This window comes from Delphinapterus leucas, chromosome 12, assembly GCF_059928025.1.
Source record: "Delphinapterus leucas isolate spDelLeu-1000000601 "Yukka" chromosome 12, BTC_Dleu_Yukka2, whole genome shotgun sequence".
NCBI lineage: Eukaryota > Metazoa > Chordata > Mammalia > Artiodactyla > Monodontidae > Delphinapterus > Delphinapterus leucas.
In genome coordinates this window covers 77,194,286-77,215,628 of record NC_143140.1, presented here as the reverse complement: position 1 = coordinate 77,215,628, position 21,343 = coordinate 77,194,286, and the positions used below count along the sequence as shown (strand labels likewise).

At 36.3% G+C, this 21,343-nt stretch overlaps 1 protein-coding gene across 4 annotated transcripts in view; it reads left to right on the top strand.

Annotated features, from left to right (window-relative positions):
• EPM2A (EPM2A glucan phosphatase, laforin) overlaps positions 1 to 21,343 on the top strand; it is a 127,210-nt gene that overhangs the window by 41,935 nt on the left and 63,932 nt on the right. For all 4 annotated transcript variants that reach the window (XM_089922097.1, XM_030760301.2, XM_022558554.3 and 1 more), the window contains exon 2: positions 17,216 to 17,390. In XM_089922097.1, the coding sequence (XP_089778223.1) occupies positions 17,216 to 17,390 (175 nt within the window). The remainder of the gene's footprint in view (positions 1 to 17,215; positions 17,391 to 21,343) is intronic.

Here is a 21,343-nt window from a genome sequence, read left to right as displayed (position 1 = left end):
TCTTGGGATTAGGGATATAGGGGATGAGTTTCTTACTCTCTAAGGGGTGTCTGTCACAGTCCATTGGTGGCATTTGTAGGTAAGGTTGCTTTCTTTTTCTCTGGCAGCTGTCTAGGTTATCAGTGTTGGTTAGATTCAGTATGAAGGTTTTCATTTTAGAGCTTCTGGTCAGAGACTTAACCTTCCACCATTGGCAGAGGGAAGGAACAATATGCATCCCTCCTGCTAGAGCAAGTGTTTCTGAGCTACGAAAATAACATGCAGTTTAGTGAACTCATATATTTTGGTCATATATGTGATTAGGGCACCTGCTGGCTCTGTTGACCCCACTTAACTGGTTGTGGGTTTCACATACCTGTAAGTTAAGCATCCATTTGAGTTGACACTGGATATAATTTGCATACATCTGGCTCTGATACCCCACCCACTTGGCTATAGTTTTGTGTTTATGTAAATTAAGTAACCCTGCCATGTTGCTTCTGATGAGATATGGTATCCTTCACTGAGCACAGGCGGCTTCTGTGAGTTTGTACTGATAAAGTGCTATGTCCAGAACTAAGAGTTGTAATTCATACTTACAAATATTCTAAATCCCTTTTCTCTGTCTACTTGTTTAATACATACTCATTTATATCTCACATATCTGAAGCATCAATATTCCAAGTCCTCTAGGCTTCTGTGATAACCCTTTCTTTTGATATTTAAGTAAAGTTGCTTGAATTCCCATCCCATATATTGAGGGATCTGACCTCTTTCCTCTGTGTTACCCAGCACCACCTTTTCTCAGCATGTTTGGAAAAGTTGGGGTGTGTAGATGATTACCGTTTACCAATATCCACACCATCTCCCTGTGGGAGGATTATTCTTCTTTGCCCTGTTAAAGAAGTATACCTTTGTCACGTGGCTTGCTTTGGTCAATAAAGTGTAAGAGGAAATGATGTGTGTCATTTCCTGTTGTTTTGCCTCGCTTTTTTCTCTCTGACAAGAGATTACTATTGATGTTCTAAAAATGATTGCTCTGTCTGATGGTCCCAATATGAAGATATTGGCAATGTGAAGAAGAGCCCTTACTTAGTCAATCTACAATGAGCTCTAGCATGGGAGAGAAGTGCTTTTCTATGCCACTGCTAACTTAGACTTGTTTGTTATCACAGTATGTCCTAGGATCTAAAACAATGCCGGGCATTTGGCAGGTGTTCATTAAGTACTTGATGAATGAATGGACTTGAACAAGGCAATTTCCCGGTGTCTCGAACTAGTACAGTCATACTCTCTGTCTTCCCATCTTTGATGTGGTCCTGGACTAGTGAGTCTGTAGCACAGGATAGAAATGCACCATTGTCTTAAAGCAACACTTTTTGTAAAAGATCTTTGAGGAAAAAACCTCATTATTTTCAGATTAAAACAGACATGCATATGATATGGAAGAGAACACAGATTCCACAGAAATTTTAAAAGGAAAAAATACAAGAATTTTTATGACAGTAGGGTTCTGCTTTAATCTATATTCCTATAGATTATATATGCCAGTCTATATATTAGAAATGTTTGAGAAACCCTGATAATCTCTGAGTCTCACTTTCCTCCTCTGTGAAATACAGGGTTTGGACAAAGGAAGAGATGTCAGAGTCTCTTTAGGAGGAGCTGTGTGGTGTAAGCACAGTGGACTGAGAGCCAGAAGCTTTGGGCTCCAGCGCTTCCTTTGCTGCTGGTTAAGCATAGGACTCAGTCGTCATGGAATCTGCTAGAATCTCAGACTCAGGAAAAAATGTACTCACACGTCTGCTATCTGTCCCACGGGATTTTTTTTTTGAGGAGTAATATATTTGAAAATACTTTGAAAATTATTAAGCTCTATTATCCCAATTGAAAAGTGATATGAAATTCTTGGCAATCTTTTCATTCAAATTTGAAGATTTTATTTATATTTTAAGTCCACTGGGTGGCAGTATTTCACTTGTACTCTACTATAATTTTATAGTTTGCATTAATCTCAAAGAAAAGAATTTAATCACCATCTCATTTTCTCCCAACCTTATCTTTACCCTTTCCCATCCTGTGCACTCCCTATCTCCCAAAACAATTCTGAGAAACTGTTACCGTTTGTTTAAAAGTGATTTAATGACATATATGTGAGGACAATCGCAAAGGCTTAGCAATTTATGCAGAGCTTTTGCGTCTTTTGGGAAGAAGTGTTAGGTAACCTAATTTTGCTCAGATGTAGGTAAATTAGTTTGATGTAGGTAATTAAAATCAGTAAAATCACCTACAAATATCTTGCCACTGACTTTTTTTGTGAATGCTTTAACAATTTTTTTCAATAAACTCATGTAGACGTTTTTGACTGATAATACCACCGATGCTTATTTTATCCTGTGTATCCTAAGATGATAAAGTTGTTATGCTGAATCTTTTGACGTCTATGACATGTTTGTGAAACATGTTGTCATGGTTCCATATCAGTTTACTTTGCGTCAGAATTTCTTAGAAAATTAATTCTACAAGATGAGTTAAATAGGAAAAGTATACTTGTAAAGCTTGATAAGTTATTCCTTGCTGACTTCTGTTGACATTAAGGCTTCCATATAAGTGATGGTCTAGGTCTACTAGAGTAGTCTTTCCCTGTAGCATGAAAAAAATATAAAGATTCTTTAGCAGTATAATGGATTGCTAGTTTTTAGTTGTAAGGAGACCATCAGTGCAGTTTTAAACTCCCGTAATCACTGCATTCTGTACAAGAGAAAGTAGCTGCTTTGAAACTTAGGCTGTTGAAAAGTTGCTTATAAAATGGTGTGGATAGAGAAATCTTATTTTTAAATGGCTGACATTTGATAGAAAATTTTAATAGTTTTGTGCCAAATAAACTGTTGCTGTTTTCACGGAGGAAAAAAATGTTAGATAGATGTCTAAACATGAATTGATACGTTAATGAAAATTTCATTTCTTTCTCTTATGGTCATAGTTATGAATCAAATTTCCTCTCTTCTAATATACAGGATAGTGATAAGCTGTTTGCACTGTGTGCATGAACATTTAAAAAAATTTTTTGTGGAAGATGATCCATAGCTTTTTACTGCTTATCGAAAGGATTTACGACCCACAGTAGTTAAAAAAAAACAAAACAAAACTGTGGTATTTCATCATCATTACATATTTTAAAGCAGGTTTAAAAATTGTTTTAGAAGTTTTACCTCATCAAATATCAATCCTCATTTGTACAAAGGGAAAAAATGGAGGAGCAGTGTATCTTAGTTAAGGATTTTAGAAAAACCTCTCAATTTCTTTGTCTACAAATTAGGAAACGACTGGCTGGCTAATAGATTAATTAGGTGGATTCATTGCAAGTTGAACAACTGAACCTAAAGTGCTCTGATTAATAAACCAGTAGGAACATGAGGGTGAATGCAACTGGCATTTCACAAGTCACTTTATTCTAGGTCCTTTCCTGCTAAATAATTTTATTAGTAATTTAGGAAGCATGCTTATCAATCTTGCTGATGAGAGAAAACTGGGAGAGAGAGTTGCTATTTCATTTGAGAGCAGCAGTCCTGAAAAATATTAAATCCCAAAGTAGGAATAAACCAGTGAGAAGAAATTAATAAAAGTCAAGTCTTGTATTTGCATTAGTAAGTTATTTTATAAAAATAGAGAACTAGAGAATTTGCTTTGAGAACAATTCAAAGTGAAAAGATTTGGGGGTTTCAATTAGTTTTGGTTTTAGGGAGAAGTTAGCATGGTTTGGAAAGAGATTGATCAGAATTTGTAAACTAGGTGAGCTGCTGGAAAAAAATGGGTGATCTTATCTTTGGAACATGTAGGTCTGGACAGAGCTGTTAAAACAATTTGGACTTATTTTAGGGGTATACCTGTTTTGCAAATCAGTAAACAGTTTTGCAAACAGACTAGGAGTGGAAGAGTTGTAAGAGAAGACTAGTCAAAAGTCCTTATTGAGTTGTTATTGAACACCAACTGTGGTAGGTCCTGGGTTAAATCTTTAAAAGGATCATCTGATTGGCTTTCCTCACAACAGCCCTATGAGATAGTGCTACAATCCCTTTTCCACAAACAGGAAAACAGAGGCACAGATTGCTTAAATGACTTTCTTAATACTACTTACAAACAGTAAATGGTATAACATGGGATGGAGTCTGAGTCTGGACCTTGAGTCCATGCACTTAACTGCTATAATATACTGCCGTCCTGGGAAAGAGTATTATGCAGCCAACAGAGGAGACTTTGAGCAGAGTGGCCACTGTCATTACATGCTGCAGGCAGGTGAAGAAAGGTGAAAAATGAATCTGACATGAGGTGACTTCATTTAAAGTTTTTTTTCCAGTGGGGTGATGAGGGCAGATGCCAAATTGTAGGCCCCTGAAGACTGAACAGGGAAATGACGGTATTTGTTGGGGACCAGCCTAGTTAGAAGAAAAAGCAGGTTATCAGAGAGGGCAGTGGGGCAGAGACTAAAGGAAAACTTGAAGAGGAAGGATTTGGAGAGATTTAAGGCTAGGAGTAGAAGGGAGGAGAGTCTGTGTGATAGCAAAGAGGTTATACAAGACAGGCACAGTCAAGAACTAGAGAGCCTGTAGTCTCTCTCTCTCTTTTTCTTTTTCTTTTTTTTTTTTTTTGGGTGAGGGGATCGTGTGTGGGCAATTTTTAAGGTTTTAAAACCTTAAAATGCTTTTAGTTGATTTATTTTCCTGTTGATTTATTTAAAAATAGTTTACAATTAAAAATTTAATGCATTGGGTACTATTGAATTAAATCAGGTAGAGACAAGTGCTACCTAAAGAAATGTGGTTTATCTTCCAAAATGATCTGCTGGAGAAAGATGATGTGTTCCAAACCACTACCATTACCATCAGTGGCCTAATTAGCATTTGTTTTCCCCAGCTTTCCCAGGATAGCAGAAATCCTGATTTGTTTTGGTAGCAGTGGGATGAAACATTATTACTTTAATCAGTTATGGTACTCTTATTCATCTTGGCTAACAATTGGTCTAAGGATGACCGTGTTGCCTAGTTCTAGCTAATGAGATGTGAGAAGTCTTTTGGGTGAGGCTCCCAGGAAAGCTTTCAATTTCTCATGAAAAGGAACAAGGGCGCTTCACTCTTCTTCATGGCTAGTGGAGTGTCAGACATTATGTTTAGAGGTCACCCTTTGAACATGGGTTGACAAGCATGACAACAAAGTCAATGTGTGAAGGATGGCAAAGCAGACATTTAGAAGGCACTTGGTATTTCACCAGTTCTGGACTGCCTGGCTTTGCACCTCTTGTTACATGAGAGATATATGTGTATTTGTTGAAGTCACTGTTAGTCAGTTTTTCTGTTGCTTGTAGTCAGATGTAGGACTCAGAGAAGCAAAATTCTTTATCAACTCTTTCTTATACATGTGTAGTTTATGGCTTTGGTAAATTTTAAGATAATCTACCTAATTGACACTTTTCTTTTTACAGCCTATATGTATCATTAAAAAGGTTTTAATCTGGCTTATCAATTTCAGAAACAATTTAGTCTTTAAAACTGTTTGACCACTTTATTCAATTAGCTGTTCATTTCTAGTTTCTTTTCAGTAACTAGAGCAGTGCCTCTATGATGTTTACGTCAGCTGTATCTCTATACTATCAAAAAAATATTTTTGCCATGGAAGAAACCAAAGCATGAAGCAGAGATGGTTTTCACATCAGATCTAGATCAGTTCAAGGGAATGTCTCATTAAACCATTTAGTCCACATTCTAGAAAATCATAATTAAAGAGAGATTTCATGCCAAAGCATTTACTTACTATGAAACTACTAAAATGCCTGTCTGCTGGGTGAGCTGGGTTAGGATGGGGTTAAATGTAAAATAATCCTCAACGTTCTTCAGAGTTCCTGGGATGAATATGACTATTTTATGTTCTTTGCATCCAAATGTTGGACACTTGAGATATGGCTACTAGGGAAGGTATTGCCTTCTGCCTCAGCATTATTTGACTTAAAGTACACAAAGATAGGTGACATGAGAGCTTTTGTCGTGGGCTTCACAGTATGTCAAATGAAGTAGTGAAATTTGCTCAGAGGAATTTATGAGTCTAATATTAATATAGATGCTTTATTTTTATAGTGTGACTTGGATTTGTGTTCAGACAATGAAACACAATGAAATTTCTAGTCAATTCTGGGAGTGCTATGGAGAGAAAAATTGACCTGACAATTTAACAACAGAAGTCTAGACACTATTATAAAAATTATTTAAATGACAGTAGGAAAATCAACATTAAAAATTTTTCGAGAAATCAAATAAAAATACATTAAACATATGAATAAACATCTCTGCATGTGACTATAGAAAGTAAATGCAGTATGTAGAAATATATCCAATTATGCAGAGATGGAGCATTTTAATATTGCCATCTTGTTTAATCCCTTGAGTCATGGCATTATTAGCTACCAAAATATTTGATCACTTCAAATCAGGTGGTCAAATCTTTTGGCTTCTCTCTAGATTATCATCACATTGAATGACTTATTAATAATTCAGTCTTGATGCTTTGAGTAAGCCTATTAAGAACAATATAAGTTTCAGATTTTCTCTAAAAATTATATAAAAAGGAGAGCTCTGTTATTGTATTTAATTTTAAGTGGAAGCATAATTGCCTGGTCATGACATTTTGGGGATGTTTTTAAAGAGAATCTTCAATCTCTGAGATGCTTCCCATTTTAAGATGTGTGTATCCTCATGAATCACTAATTAATGTAAATTGTCTGCAATAAAAAAAGTCTGACTTCCTAAATAATGGTTAGAAAAGTGGTAATTCTCTTTTCTGCTTTTCCAAGTCATGAAATCCAGTTGTTTTACAGTGCTTGCTTTAGAATTTGGTAAGTAATATGAACTCCCTATGAGTCCATATTATGTTGTCACTTTACCCACTGAAGTAAACATTTGTTCTTGTTATCTATTTTCTTCTTCGAATCATACTCATTCATACATTGTTGTGCTCTTTGTTATGTATCTAAAGCATACTCTGTTGTCATCACAGTTTGAGACCCATCCCCTTTATCACAAAACTTTTCTCAGTAGATGTAGCTCATACTGATATTCTATTTTAGTCTTCTATATCCATGTACACACCGCAAATCTATCATAGTTTCCTAGTGAGCCAATTACTCCTTAAAATAAATCTCAACATAGCATTCCAGTCATCATACACTGAAAAATGTCATTGGAGATGCAGCTTATTTGCAGTCCTTGAACAGTCTGCTCATGTATCAGTGTCCTGAGTAGTTTTAAAATTATTTTCACCATTTAGTTTAGTTTTGTTTCATTCACTAATTGCTTTGTGTAACCTTAGTCTAATCAACAATAGTCAATTCATTGTGACAATCATGTTTTAAATTTCATTTGTCTACCTCAGTTTACCACAGGACTCGATATACAACAAGCTCTCAATAATACTTGGATATTAACTGGATTAAATTCTAGAATGTTTCACATATATGAGTGCATTAGTCTGTTCAGACTGCTATAACAAAATACCATAGACTGGGTGCCTTAAATTACAGAAATTAATTTTCTCACAGTCCTGAAAGTTGGAAGTTCCAGGTCAGGGGGCCAGCAGATTTGGTTTCCGGTGAGGACTCTTTTCCTGGCTTGCAGATGGCTGCCTTCTCACCGTGTCCTTTCCTCTTTGCCTGCATGGAGAGAAAGATCTCTGGTTTCTCTTCCCCTTCTTATAAGGACACCAGTCTTATTGGTTTAGGGCCCCACCCATATGATCTCATTTAACTTGAATTCCCTCCCTAACAGCCCTATATCCAGCTACAGGCACATTGGGGATTAGAGCTTCAACACATAAATTTTGGGGGTACATAATTTAGTTCATAACAATGAGATATTAAATTATTAGTAAATCTTTAAGAAAAGAACTATTGAATTTTGCTTTTCCCATAACCATTTTAAAATTATATTTCTTCAACCTAGCTTGATCTAAGCCTCCACTTCACCTATATCTTCTTATAATCATGGAAATTTTCCCTTCTAATGTTTTCTGCTCTGTATGGTTTGGCAGGTGTTAAGTTTTTTTTTAAAATTCTTAGCTGGAACTGATCAAGCCTCTTTGGGGAGTTTTACCTAAAAGATCCCCTCTGGAGACTTGGTAGAGTGTGAACCCAAGGCTAAGCTTTATTAATCACTCCTGCTGTTCCTGTTTTCCGCACACCTCAAGCTCACCTTTGAGAGAACCAGCACATCACACCTGCCTACTAAACAACCATCTCAAGGACTTTTGTCGTCTCATAGCATTTGAAGAATATATGAATCGTTTTAAGTCTGATTATTAATGAGAGCAAGTGAGGCCAGACCTATTATGTACAAAGCTTGGAGACCCCTGACTTGTGGTTCTATCAAGTAATTGTCTAAATTTTGACTGAAAGGGTTAGACAGTGTACAGATTTACAGAAAGGATGATGCTTATGTATCACATTTCAACTTACTATTGGCCATAAAAATAATGATCACCAATAATAATCAGTTTTTTACCTTGAAAGACAGTCACACACACATATACATATTTGCATGCACGCACGCACACACACACGCGTGCGCGCACACACACACACACACACACACACACACACACACACACCCTGAGTCAGATGTTTGATTCGTTACCGTAATCATCCTGTCACATTTGATGTTTTCCTTTCTGGTCCTCCAAACTCTAGCCTCCTTAACAATAATATTTTCTTATCTATTGTAGAAAAACCTTATTATCTCTAAATCTAGTTCCTATTTTCATCATTGCTAAGTGTCTTTGTAGTCATTATAATTATTTTATTATTTATTTATTTATTTATTTCTTCATTTTAACATCTTTATTGGAGTATAATTGCTTTACAATGGTATGTTAGCTTCAGCTTCACAACAAAATGAATCAGTTATATATATACATATGTTCCCATATCTCTTCCCGCTTGCATCTCCCTCCCTCCCACCCTCCCTATCCCACCCCTCCAGGCGGTCACAAAGCACGGAGCTGATCTCCCTGTGCTATGCGGCTGCTTCCCACTAGCTATCTACCTTACGTTTGGTAGTGTATATATGTCCATGCCTCTCTCGCTTTGTCACCGTTTACCCTTCCCCCTCCCCATAGCCTCAAGTCCATTCTCTAGTAAGTCTGTGTCTTTATTCCTGTTTCACCCCTAGGTTTTCCATGACATTTTTTTTTCTTAAATTCCGTATATATGTGTTAGCATATGGTATTTGTCTCTCTCTTTCTGACTTACTTCACTCTGTATGACAGACTCTAGGTCTATCCACCTCATTACAAATAGCTCAATTTCGTTTCTTTTTATGGCTGAGTAATATTCCATTGTATATATGTGCCACATCTTCTTTATCCATTCATCCAATGATGGACACTTAGGTTGTTTCCATCTCTGGGCTATTGTAAATAGAGCCGCAATGAACATTTTGGTACATGACTCTTTTTGAATTATGGTTTTCTCAGGGTATATGCCCAGTAATGGGATTGCTGGGTCATATGGTAGTTCTATTTGTAGTTTTTTAAGGAATCTCCATACTGTTCTCCACAGTGGCTGTATCAATTCACATTCCCACCAACAGTGTAAGAGGGCTCCCTTTTCTCCACACCCTCTCCAGCATTTATTGTTTCTAGATTTTTTGAAAACTCTTGGAGCTCTTTCCTGAATTTGTTGGATTGTTTTGTATTGGATTTTTCCTAGGAGTTATTTTAGCTTTAACTCTTGGCATGGCACTCGACTATATACACCTCCTATTATTTTAATGCAATATTATTATATAGAAACTGGACTTTTGTCTACATACGTACCTGAGTTAGTATAGAACTTTTTTCATACCCACAGGTAGTCATTGATTTCCTAATTTTCATTAGCCAAATTTCATTTTTTTACCATTAGCATGAAGTGTTGTCTACTTAACTCTTTGCATTTAAGGGTTTTGCGTTCCTATAATCAAATGAGATAAAAATCTTGTAAAGCAAAATGTTCTTCCTAAATCTTGTATTATTTATTATTTTCTTATTAGCTTTCCTTGTTTTCTTTCTTAAAATTTTATTTATTTATTTATTTGCGGTACGCGGGCCTCTCACTGTTGTGGCCCCTCCCACTGCGGAGCACAGGCTCCGGAAGCGCAGGCTCAGCGGCCATGGCTCACGGGCCCAGCCGCTCTGCAGCATGTGGGATCTTCCTGGACCAGGGCACGAATCTGTGTCCCCTGCATCAGCAGGTGGACTCTCAACCACTGCACCACCAGGGAAGCCCCTTAAAATTTTATTTTGTTGTGTGTGTACAGATTCTGAAAGCTTGTAAAGACTGTATAATTACGTAAGTTAGATTTTAACTGTGGTCTTCCTCCTTATGACATCTATATATCTAAATATCTATACATCTACATATCTATGTATATCTATCTAAGTCCCTGTTCCTATAGATTGGGGAGGATGGAACCCTCTCTAAGATGCCTGTGTAGGAGGGAAGGTTTAAATCCTCCTGTAAGGATTTGCATTTGCTTTCCTGCTTCTGCTCTGCTTAGCAGATAAAGCTTCTTGTTGCCCTGTTATACATCATCAACACAGGCAAGAAATTGAGTTTTTAAATAAATTTTCATTAATGGACTATCCTCTCTGTCTCTCCACGCAAGAAATTTGTGTGTGAATGCAGTAGGTTGAATTGAAGGTTGGGTGGGAGGAGTAGAGAAGAATATTACAGAAAGGCAAAAACAACTTTAAATTAAGTATTAAAATGCTTGCCTTTACCTGCTCTCTGGTGGTCTCATGACCAATGTGTTTGATTACTCACTTTATGTAGTTTGCCAGCTGCATCTTTCTCTCTTCTCTTTCTCCATCTCTTTCTCCATCTCACCTTTCCTTCTCCTTCTCAATCTTCACACCATTTTTCCCCATCTCTCCTTTGTTGATCGCACCTGTGTCCTCTATTCTATCATGCAGTTTACCTGTCTCCCATTGCTACTCCCAAACTCAGCTATTTTCTACCGTTGCATACTGCAATTTACCAAAGTGCTCAAGCGGAACAGGATCCACTCTCTCAAAGAGGCAGTTGGTTGAACAAAAAGATTTTTTGCATTTTAGTTTGTTTTGCTTTTGCCATTGGAACAGAAAATCAAAATACCAGAGTTGGTAATGATTATACCATATTTGTACAGCTTTATGCACCAATAGTTTCTGAAGTAGTAAGTAACAGATGGGGCATGAGAGAGATCTGATTTGGGTGAATTACTAGCTAAAATTAGAGATTAATGTGTTAGGTTCAAACTTGATGTTCATGTGCTGGAAATAGAAACTGCAAGGTAATTAAACTCCAAAGAGGATAGATTCAAATAAAATAACATATGCAAAATAATTAGAATTGTAATTTTAAGTAGACTACACTATCCAATAGATTTTGCTTGTCCAATATAATTTCAAGCCTTCTGAGTTTATTAAAAAAGTCATTTTTAACTTGAACTTTCAAACTTATAGAACTATTTAAAATAATGTGTTAGTCCAGATTTTTAAATTTTTGAGGTTTCTTACTTCTCTGTCTTTAATTGGAGTGCCAGAAAGCAGGCCTCTTACTCCTTCACATTTATTTGCTTTATTTTAACTTACCTAACTTGCTTCAGTGAACAAATAATATTATGGCCAAATCTGCTCTAAGGAAATAGGTGTTTATTGTTAATTAAACCAACCGTTTTCTACTTTTCTGCCAATAACACGTTAGTTTATCCTGCCTTAGTGAGTTGTTTGTATGTTTATTTATTTTAAATTAATGCTAATGAATGACTGGCAATGGGCGGCTCTAATGGAACAGATAATTCACCTCCTACAAGCTCCCTCCCCACCCCCATCCCCCCTCCAAAGAAGCCACAAAGTTACTCCTTTAACCTTGTTACAACACAGCCAGCTGACTCCTTTATGAGGTAGAAGAGACCTGGAAAAGTCAACTGAACTTCTAGGCGTAAATGATTACTGTGGTAGTAAACAATGTGTTATACATTGTACTTTTAGGCCAGTCCTATGGAAAAGAAAGTGAGTTGGAAACTTAAAAATTCTCCAGTCTGTTTGGAAAAAACAGACAAACCAAGATTTATTTATTTTTTTAATTAAACTTTTTATTTTGAAGTGATTGTATATTCACATACAATTGTAAGAAATAATACAGAAAGATCCTGTGTATCTTTTACCAGTTCCCTCAATGGTAACATTTTCATCACCACAGGGATCTCCCATGTTCCTGTTTTCTAGCCTCACCTACTTTCTTCCTTCCCCAACCTCTAACCCCGGGCAACCACTAAACTGTTCTCCATCTCTATAATTTTTTTTTTTTATTTCAAGAATGTTATATAAATGGCATTATACAGTTTGTGGAATTGGCATTTTTTTCACTCAGCATAAGTTTTTGGAGATTCACCTAGGTTATTGCATTATCAATAGGCCATTCCTTTTTTTGGCTAAATTATGGTATCCGATGTACCACAGTTTGTTAAATCATTCAATCACTAAAGACGTCTTAACACTTTTTCTGTGTTTTGTTTTGTAGATTCCACATTTAAGTGAGATCATATAGTACTTGTCTTTCTCTGTCTTATTTATTTCACTTAGCATAATGCCTTCAAGGTCCATCCATGTTGGACTGATACTTTTGGCACCATATAGTTTCCCTCCCTATCTCTGATTTTCTTTGCTCTGAGGTTCTACTTTACATGATAATAATATAACCATTTCTGCTTTCTTTTAATTAATGTTTGCATGGTGCATTTTTTTCTATACTTTTACTTTCCACTTACCTGTATAATTTGAAGTGAGTTTCTTCTGGGCAGCAAATAGCTGGTTCACTAAAAAAACATCTATTCTGACAATCTCTGTATTTTAATGTGTATTTATTTAGACAGTTTACATTTAACGACATTATTGGTATGTTAGGACTTAAGTTTGCTATTTTATTTTTTGTTTCTGAGGTTTTTTTTTCTCTCTCTCTGTTTCCTTTCTCTGCCTTCTTATGGCAATATGGTTCATACTTAAACATTTTTTAGAATTCTGTTTTGATTTACCTACATTATACAAACATAACTTGTCATAGTTAACTGGTTTCATCATTTTGACAGTTTAAATGAATTGGAGGAATCTTATTTCCCTCTTTATTTCTTTGCCTTTCTCCATATAACTGCCTTAAATATTTCCGCTACATCCATGTAGGGCCACATCAGAGAGCATTGTAATTTTTATTAGAAACTCACGAGGAGAAAGAAAGTCTATTGTATTTACCCATATTTTCTTACCGTGTTCTTCTTTCCTGATGTTCAACAATTTCCTTTCTGTTTATAGAGATCTTCTGTTTAGCCATTTTTTTTGAGAAGCCTACTGACATTAGAATGGTTGTTTTCCTAAATTGTTATTTTTCTCTGGCTACTTTCAAGATTTTTCTTTGCATTTAGTTTTCAGAAATTTAATTATGATGTGTTGTGGCATGGATTTCTTTTTGTTTACCCTGTTTGGAGTTTGTGCAACTTCCTGAACCTGTAGATTTATGCTTATTGGCAAATTTGGAAAGTTTTGAGACATTATTTTTCTCAAATATTTTTCCACCATACCCTCTTTCTCATCTCTTTTTAGGACTCCAATTACTGGAATGTTACATATTTTGTTATAGTCTCACAGGTCCCTAAGTCTCTGTTCTTTTTTTTTTTTTTAAATCTGTTTTCTCTCTGTTGCTTAGATTGGGTAATTTCTGTTGTTCTATCTTGCAGCTTGCTAATTCTTTCCTTTGTCCCCTCCATTCTGCTCTCCCCTGAAGTTATTATTTCAATTGTTAATACTGATATTTTTCAGTTCTAAAATTCCATTTAGTTCTTATTTCCATCTTCTATTTCTTTGCTGAGACTTTGTGATTTTTCATTTGTTTCAAATGTGTTCAGTGGATTGTTGAAGCTTAAAATCTTTGTCAGATAGTTCTAACATCTCTGTCATCTTGATGTTAGCATCTTTTGAGCTTTTCTTTTTTCATTCAGTTTGAGATCATTGTGATTCTTGATATAATGAGTGACTTTGTATTGAAACCTCGACATTCTGAGTATTATATAATGAGACTGTACATCTTATCAAACCCCTTTTGGTTTAACTGGGTTCCTCTGATGCTGCTCCAGCAGGAGAGTGGGGGTATCACCTCATTACCCAGGTTCCTCACCCCATCTGCATTGAGAGCTGAAGGAATTGGACTCCTTATTACTACTGAATGGGGTGGGAGTTCCTGCTCTCCCCTACACCTGCACTGATACCTCCCTGGCTGAGAGAGATAGATGTGTCTTGTTACTTCTCCTAAAACATGTATGTGTAAAAATGAATAATTCAGAAAACTAATTCTAGGAATGAAGAATTCTTAGGAAGTCAATGTTACATACATACTTTTGCTTGAACAGTGTAATTTATGTATATTTGAGCTCCTTGATAATTAAATTTATTTAAGTTACAACATTTAAATTGTTGTAAGCCTCTTATACTGAACAGTAGGAGCCATAGATATTATTCTTTTATTACTAAAAAGTAATACCTTCCCTTTGTAGCAAATCCAATGGATTCAAAATAGTTGAAAGTAGTCCTTCCATCCCAATTACATTCTTCAGATGTAACTACTGTTAACAGTCAGACATGCATCCATCAAGTTTTTAGTCTATGTTTACAGTTTCAATCATGCTCCCCCACCTCATTTACTCACTTCTAGTTTTCCTCTCCAGCTTCTCTTTCTGTGCCTCCTTTGTAAGCTAATCCCTCTGTCCAGCTTTTAAATGTTGAGATGCTTTTAAACTTGGTTCTAGAAGGCTTTTCTTCTCAATCAATATTGTTTTTCAAGGCTTCCCTGGTGGCGGAGAGGTTAAGAATCCGCCTGCCAATGCAGGGGACATGAGTTTAAGCCCTGGTCCGGGAAGATCCCATGTGACATGGAGCAACTAAGCCCGTGCACCACAACTACTGAGCCTGCACTGTAGAGCCCGTGAGCCAAAACTACTGAAGCCCGCACACCTAGAGCCCGTGATCCGCAACAAGAGAAGCCACCACAGTGAGAAGCCCATGCACCGCAACGAAGAGTAGTCCCCGCTTGCCGCAACTAGAGAAAAGCCCTTGCGCAGCAATGAAGACCCAACACAGCCAAAAATAAATGAATAAATAAAAATTAAAAATAAAAGAATGTATAAAGTATTGTTTTTCTTTGTGACTCACCTATATCCTTGTCTCAATTACCATCTATACTTAGATGACTCATAAACTTATTTTTCTAGTTTAGATCTCTGGTCTGAGTGTCAAATCAATAACTCTAACTCTCTACTTGACATCTCCTTTTGTATCTAAATAGCACTTCAAGCCCCAAATGCCAAAACCAGATTGATGATCTTTCCTTGCAACTCTTCCAGATTTCACATCTCAGTGACTGGTACCACTATATATTGAGTTGTATTTGCCAGAAGCCTAGGAGTCATTATTGGTTCCCTTTTTTCTTCACCTCCCATATCAAATTAATCACCAAGTCCTGTGGCTTTTCCCTGCTGAATCTTCCCACTCCTTTCCATTTCTACATCCAAGCTTTTACCATCTCTTTCCTGGGTTAATGCAGTATTTTCCTAAATGGACTTTCTATTTCTAATCTCATTGTGCTTGAATTAATATTTTACTCTATAACCAGAGAGATATTTTCAAAATAAAAATGTGGTCATGTCACCTGTCTGCTTAAAATATTTTAATGTTTCATTGCTCTTATGGGAAATACCTAAATCTTTAACATGACTTAGTATAATGCCTGTCATATAGTGAACATTCAATAAATATTTGTGGAAAAATGTATAGATGAACTTATGTAGTTTACAGTATTGCTATTAAAATAGTATTGCCACACACACGTATGCATCTATGTATCTTTCTTTAATCTTATATTTCTGTTGGATATACTTCTAGAAGTGAAATTGCTAGTATAGTTTTATTTTCATCTATTAAATATCAAGGTTAATAGGGCAGTTACAAGGTGTAGTTCCTTGTAGCCATCAAGAGAAAAAGAGGAGTCTGAGCTGGGAAGATCAATGATGATGTATTAAAGGAGCCATCCCGTACCTTCTATCTGATGGAAGGGAGTTACATTCTAAAGAAATGCCCAATGACTTAAGGATTTTTTAAAAGAGATTTTATGCCAAATAACCTTAGGTAAAATGTTTTGTAAGATAGAGCAAGGAACAAATGAGTCGAATTTTCATATTCATAATAAATGTGACTTTTCCCGTTTTATTTTGCTTACATGTTTTTCTTATAAATGACAATATATGGAAATTAGGTAATTTAAGGAAAAGAATTATTTGAAATGGGGTGGTCACATAAGGGCTAATAAAAATAATGTACAAATTACAATTTTCATAGAAATAAAAGGTCTGTTTACTAGTGTAGTTGATACTGGGGAGAATTGTGATATCGGCAAGTAGTGTTTTCAGAGACATGTTCTTCTGTCTCTGCCTCTTTTGCTCCACTCACTGGAAAGAGGATGTGTGTCTTGGTGCTTGTGAAGTAGGTGGAAAACAGCATGAAGGTGTCAGGTGCCTGAAAGTTGGGGTCTAGGGGTATCAGTTTACTGATAGCTCTGCACTTATTAGTTCTGGACAAGCTAGTTAATCTCTGTGATACTTAGTTTTCCCATTTGAAGATAATACTAACCACTGATTTACATGCAAACTGGATTGGATGTGATATTTGTTTTATTATTTATTAATGTGTTTTTTAAAATTGATTGCTTAAGCTGATACTGAAACACTTTATTACTGATTTTAGTCATAAATTTGCATACCAGGAAGATAAAAGTATGCAGCGCAGGGACATTAATGGCTTTAAAAACCCTTTTCAGCAGCTTATCAGGCTACAAAATGACTCACAACAGGCTCTTAAGGCACTGAAAGGTCCCAAGAAATTCTGAGTTAATATGCTTTTGGAAATATTCATGTATTCAAAGGGAGCATAGGACTCTATGTAATTCGTAAGTGACTCTACAAATTGTTACTGTGTTCCCTGTTACTCTAGTCTATTTTTGTTTATACTGAAATCTGTAGATTATGCAGCTTTGTATTTATTTTCATCTTACTATTAATTTTGCATCAGCAACTCTGTGGCTGTTTAAGCAAAACATTGATGTAATTGTTTTGTTTGTCATTTCTTCTTGTTCTAGGCAATGGGCCTCACCACGACCGTTGCTGTATTTATAATGAAAACAACTTGGTGGATGGTGTTTATTGTCTGCCAATAGGACACTGGATTGAGGCCACTGGGCACACCAATGAGATGAAGCACACAACAGACTTCTATTTTAATATTGCAGGCCACCAAGCCATGCATTATTCAAGGTAAAAATAGTGCCATGTTTATAAGCATAGAAGTAGGACAAGGGTAGCATTAGGACAATGGAAGTATTCACTGTGTGTAAAACTGCAGTATCTCCCTTTGGAGGGTTATATAGGCCTGCAGTGCTTTGAGGAGGTAAATTACAGTGAATTACTGTGTGAGATTTTCTGGTTCTAGATGTGAAGGATCCTTTTTATAGAATTCTTTTATTAAGTATACACCCTGGCATCAACATATTTTGACCAGACAGTACTTTACCAATCTTTGTACTTACATAGTGGATTAAAAATAAAAACCAGACTAAAATATCATAAATCAGCATTTGTATCTTTTATGCTTCAGACCAGCTGTGAAACAAAAATTGCTGTCTCTTTATAAAATATTATCCAAATAAACATGTGTGAAAATCTAGACATCAAACTAGATAGGATGTGATCATCTGCTCTATTACTGGGAGGGCTAAAAAGTGCCTTCGGTTTTTTAAGTAAAAATAAAAGAAACATTTTTCATTTTCACCAAGAACTTTATTGAACAACGTATTCACCCTTTTGTTCCACTACCTTCTGCCATTTTTCAGGCAGCTTCATAATTCCATCTTCCCAAAACTTTTTATCTTTTTGAGCAAAGAACTGTTCCAGGTGCCTTTTACAGTCTTCCAGGGAACTGAAATTTTTTCCATTAAGAGAATTTTGTAAAGACCAAACTAAATGGAAATCCAAAGGTGCAATGTCTGGTGAATACGGCGGATGAATCAGAACTTCCCAGCCAAGCTGTAACAGTTTTTGCCTGGTCATCAAAGAAACACGCGGTCTTGCATTATCCTGATGGAAGATTACGCATTTTCTGTTAACTAATTCTGGACACTTTTTGTCAAGCGCCACTTTCAGTTGGTCTAATTGGGAGCAGTACTTGTTGGAATTAATCGTTTGGTTTTCTGGAAGGAGCTCATAACAGAGGACTCCCTTCCAATCCCACCATATATACAACATCACCTACTTTGGATGAAGACCGGCCTTTAGTGTAGTTGGTGGTGGTTCATTTCGCTTGCCCCACAATCTCTTCCGTTCCACATTCTTGTACAGTATCCACTTTTCATCGCCCGTCACAATTTGTTTTAAAAACGGAATGTTTTCATTATATTTCAGTACAGAATTGCATGAGGAAATATGGTCAAGAAGGTATTTTTGCTTAACTTTAATATGTGGAACCCAAACATCAAAGCGATTCCCATAACCAAGCTGGTGCAAATGATTTTCAACGCTTGATTTGGATATTTTGAGTATGTTGGCTATCTGCCACGTGGTATAGCATTGATTGTTCTCAATTATTGTTTCAATTTGATCGCTATCAACTTCAGCTGGTCTACCCGACCGTGGAACATTGTCCAGTGAGAAATCTCCAGCACGAAACTTCGCAAACCACTTTTGACACATTCAGTCAGTCACAGCACTTTCTCCATACACTGCACAAATCTTTTTGTGCATTTCAGTTGCGTTTTTCCCTTTCTTGAAATAATAAAGCATAATATGCCGAAAATATTGCTTTTTTCTTCCATCTTCAATATTAAAATGGCTACACAAAAATTCACCAATTTTGATGTCTTTTTTAAAAATTCATGCTGATATGACAGCTGTTATGTAGAATCTAACAAAATTGTTTCGAATGAAGTTAAAGACAACTAAACACTACTAGGGCCATCTTACGGAAAAAAACGAAGGAACCTTTTGACCCACCCAGTATTTATTAATAGATTTATTTTTATTTGTCTATTTAATTATTATACCAACAATATGTGCCAAAATACAAATTCAAACACCAAAGAGGCTGCTAAATGAAAAGTAAGTTTCAATATACTTTCCTTCATTCCCACTCACCAGAAGTGATTATTTTTAACCATTTTATGGTTAGTTTTTCTGGAACTTAAATCCAAGTCTTAAATAATATGCATATACTTTATTTGTTAATATGTCAGTTTAAAAATAGCTTTTGATTCCCCTCTATGACATGAGAGAAATTTAGCTCACTTATCTTCTCTCCCCACTTCCAATCCCTACCAAGCTCATGGAAAAAATTCTTTTGTTATTTAGCTTCATAAAAATTCTATTTCTTGACTCGTACGTTTTTGACAGTGCCCCTTGATTTCCTACTGTGTAAGATAAGAGAGTTACTGCCCCTATATCTTCCTCCACATCTACTTCCACCCATTAACTCCTGTTTTTCATTACTTTTACATTTCCAAGGGTTATAGAACTTAGATTTAATTTAGCAAATATAAATGAGTCTTTCATACTCAAGGTGTACGTGTGCATGTTTGATGAATCTAGTAGATCTACAAGCTTTATTAGGAAGAGAAGTCTGCCGCTCCCCCGCCTCCGCACCTCCTCTCATTTGGGCTGTCCACAGGCAACCGCTTTCACATCTTTAAGCTGATTATTTGCTAATTACTTTCAGTTAAATGATAAATAATATGATTATATTACTGCTTGATTTTAGTTTTTGGTATTATTTATTGATTTCACACCTGAAAAATGAAAATGTAGCTCTTTTTTCTTCCCCTTCCCCCACAAACCTCAGTGACATCCTTCTGTTGTTCAACCCTCCCAACATAGTTATGCCATCATTCTGATGAGATTGGTATGCCACATGTTTATTTGTATGCCTGTGTAAATTCCGCTTAACACCCCCTAACTGTTCACACATGTCTAAGTCTTCTTTGAAGAATGTGTAGCTTTCTGGTTTGCTGCCGAGTAGTTGAAGCCTTTACGGCTCCTAACCCTTTATGTTTGAGCTGAGTTTCCCTCCCCCCACTCTGGAGAAGCTGTCAGAATCTTCATTTTCAATATTATGAAATTCCATAATGGAATGTCTTGATGTGGTTACTTTTTGTGCATTTTGCTAACCTCTCAGTGAGTAGATTTTTTAATTCTGTAAATTCTGCAAATTCTGCAATTTCAAATGTTTAAAGGTAAATTGCTCGAATTATTTCTTTGATGATTTATTTCCCTTTCTGGACCTCCTATTACTTAGATATTGGAAACTTGGTCTGAGTATTTTATATGTTGCATATCTTTGGGTTTTTTTTTTCTCTCCTTTCTAACAGATTTTCTCAACTTACTTAATCATCCATCACTACTATTTAGTTTTTTTTCCCCCAATTAATTAATTTATTTATATTTGGCTGTGTTGGGTCTTCGTTGCTGTGCGAGGGCTTTCTGCAGTTGCGGTGAGCGGGGGCCACTCTTGATCGCGGTGCGCGGGCCTCTCACTGTCGTGGCCTCTTCCGTTGCGGAGCACAGGCTCCAGACGCGCAGGCTCAGTGTTGTGGCTCACGGGCTTAGTTGCTCCGCGGCATGTGGGATCTTCCCAGACCAGGGCACGAACCCGTGTCCCCTGCATTGGCAGGCAGATTCTTAACTACTGCATCACCAGGGAAGCCCTACTATTTAGTTTTTTATTGTTGCTATCATTTTTGTTTTCTGGGAGCTCTTCATTTAATTATCTGAGTGTCTTCCAGTCCAGAGACTTGTTTAACCTTCCCCAGAGAATAAACCTCCAGTCTTTTGTCAGGACTGGGGAGGGAAAGTGTCCCAGCTGAGGAGAGTGGGAAGATGAATCTAAGGGTCTGGCTGCGTTCTAAACAGACTTGCCAGTTTCCCTTATTCTTTTCACCCACATCCAGAAGTACCTGGAAATCCCAGTTTCTGAGCCTGTTGGGGATTCTGTAGTGTAATTCCAGACAGTTCTCAGCTTTCTCCACTGTTGGCCTTAGGACTTAGTTTTTCTCAGTCTGCTAAATTTTTCAGTAATCAACCAATTGCTTTACAGTTTCCACAATTTTTTTTTGTTATCTTTGCTCCTGTTCTCTCTTTCTTGGGTTTTTATGTATTTAATTTTCTACAAAATCTCTTTATGCTTGTTTTAAAGGGATTTGGTGAAAGTTAGATGTGTAAAATCA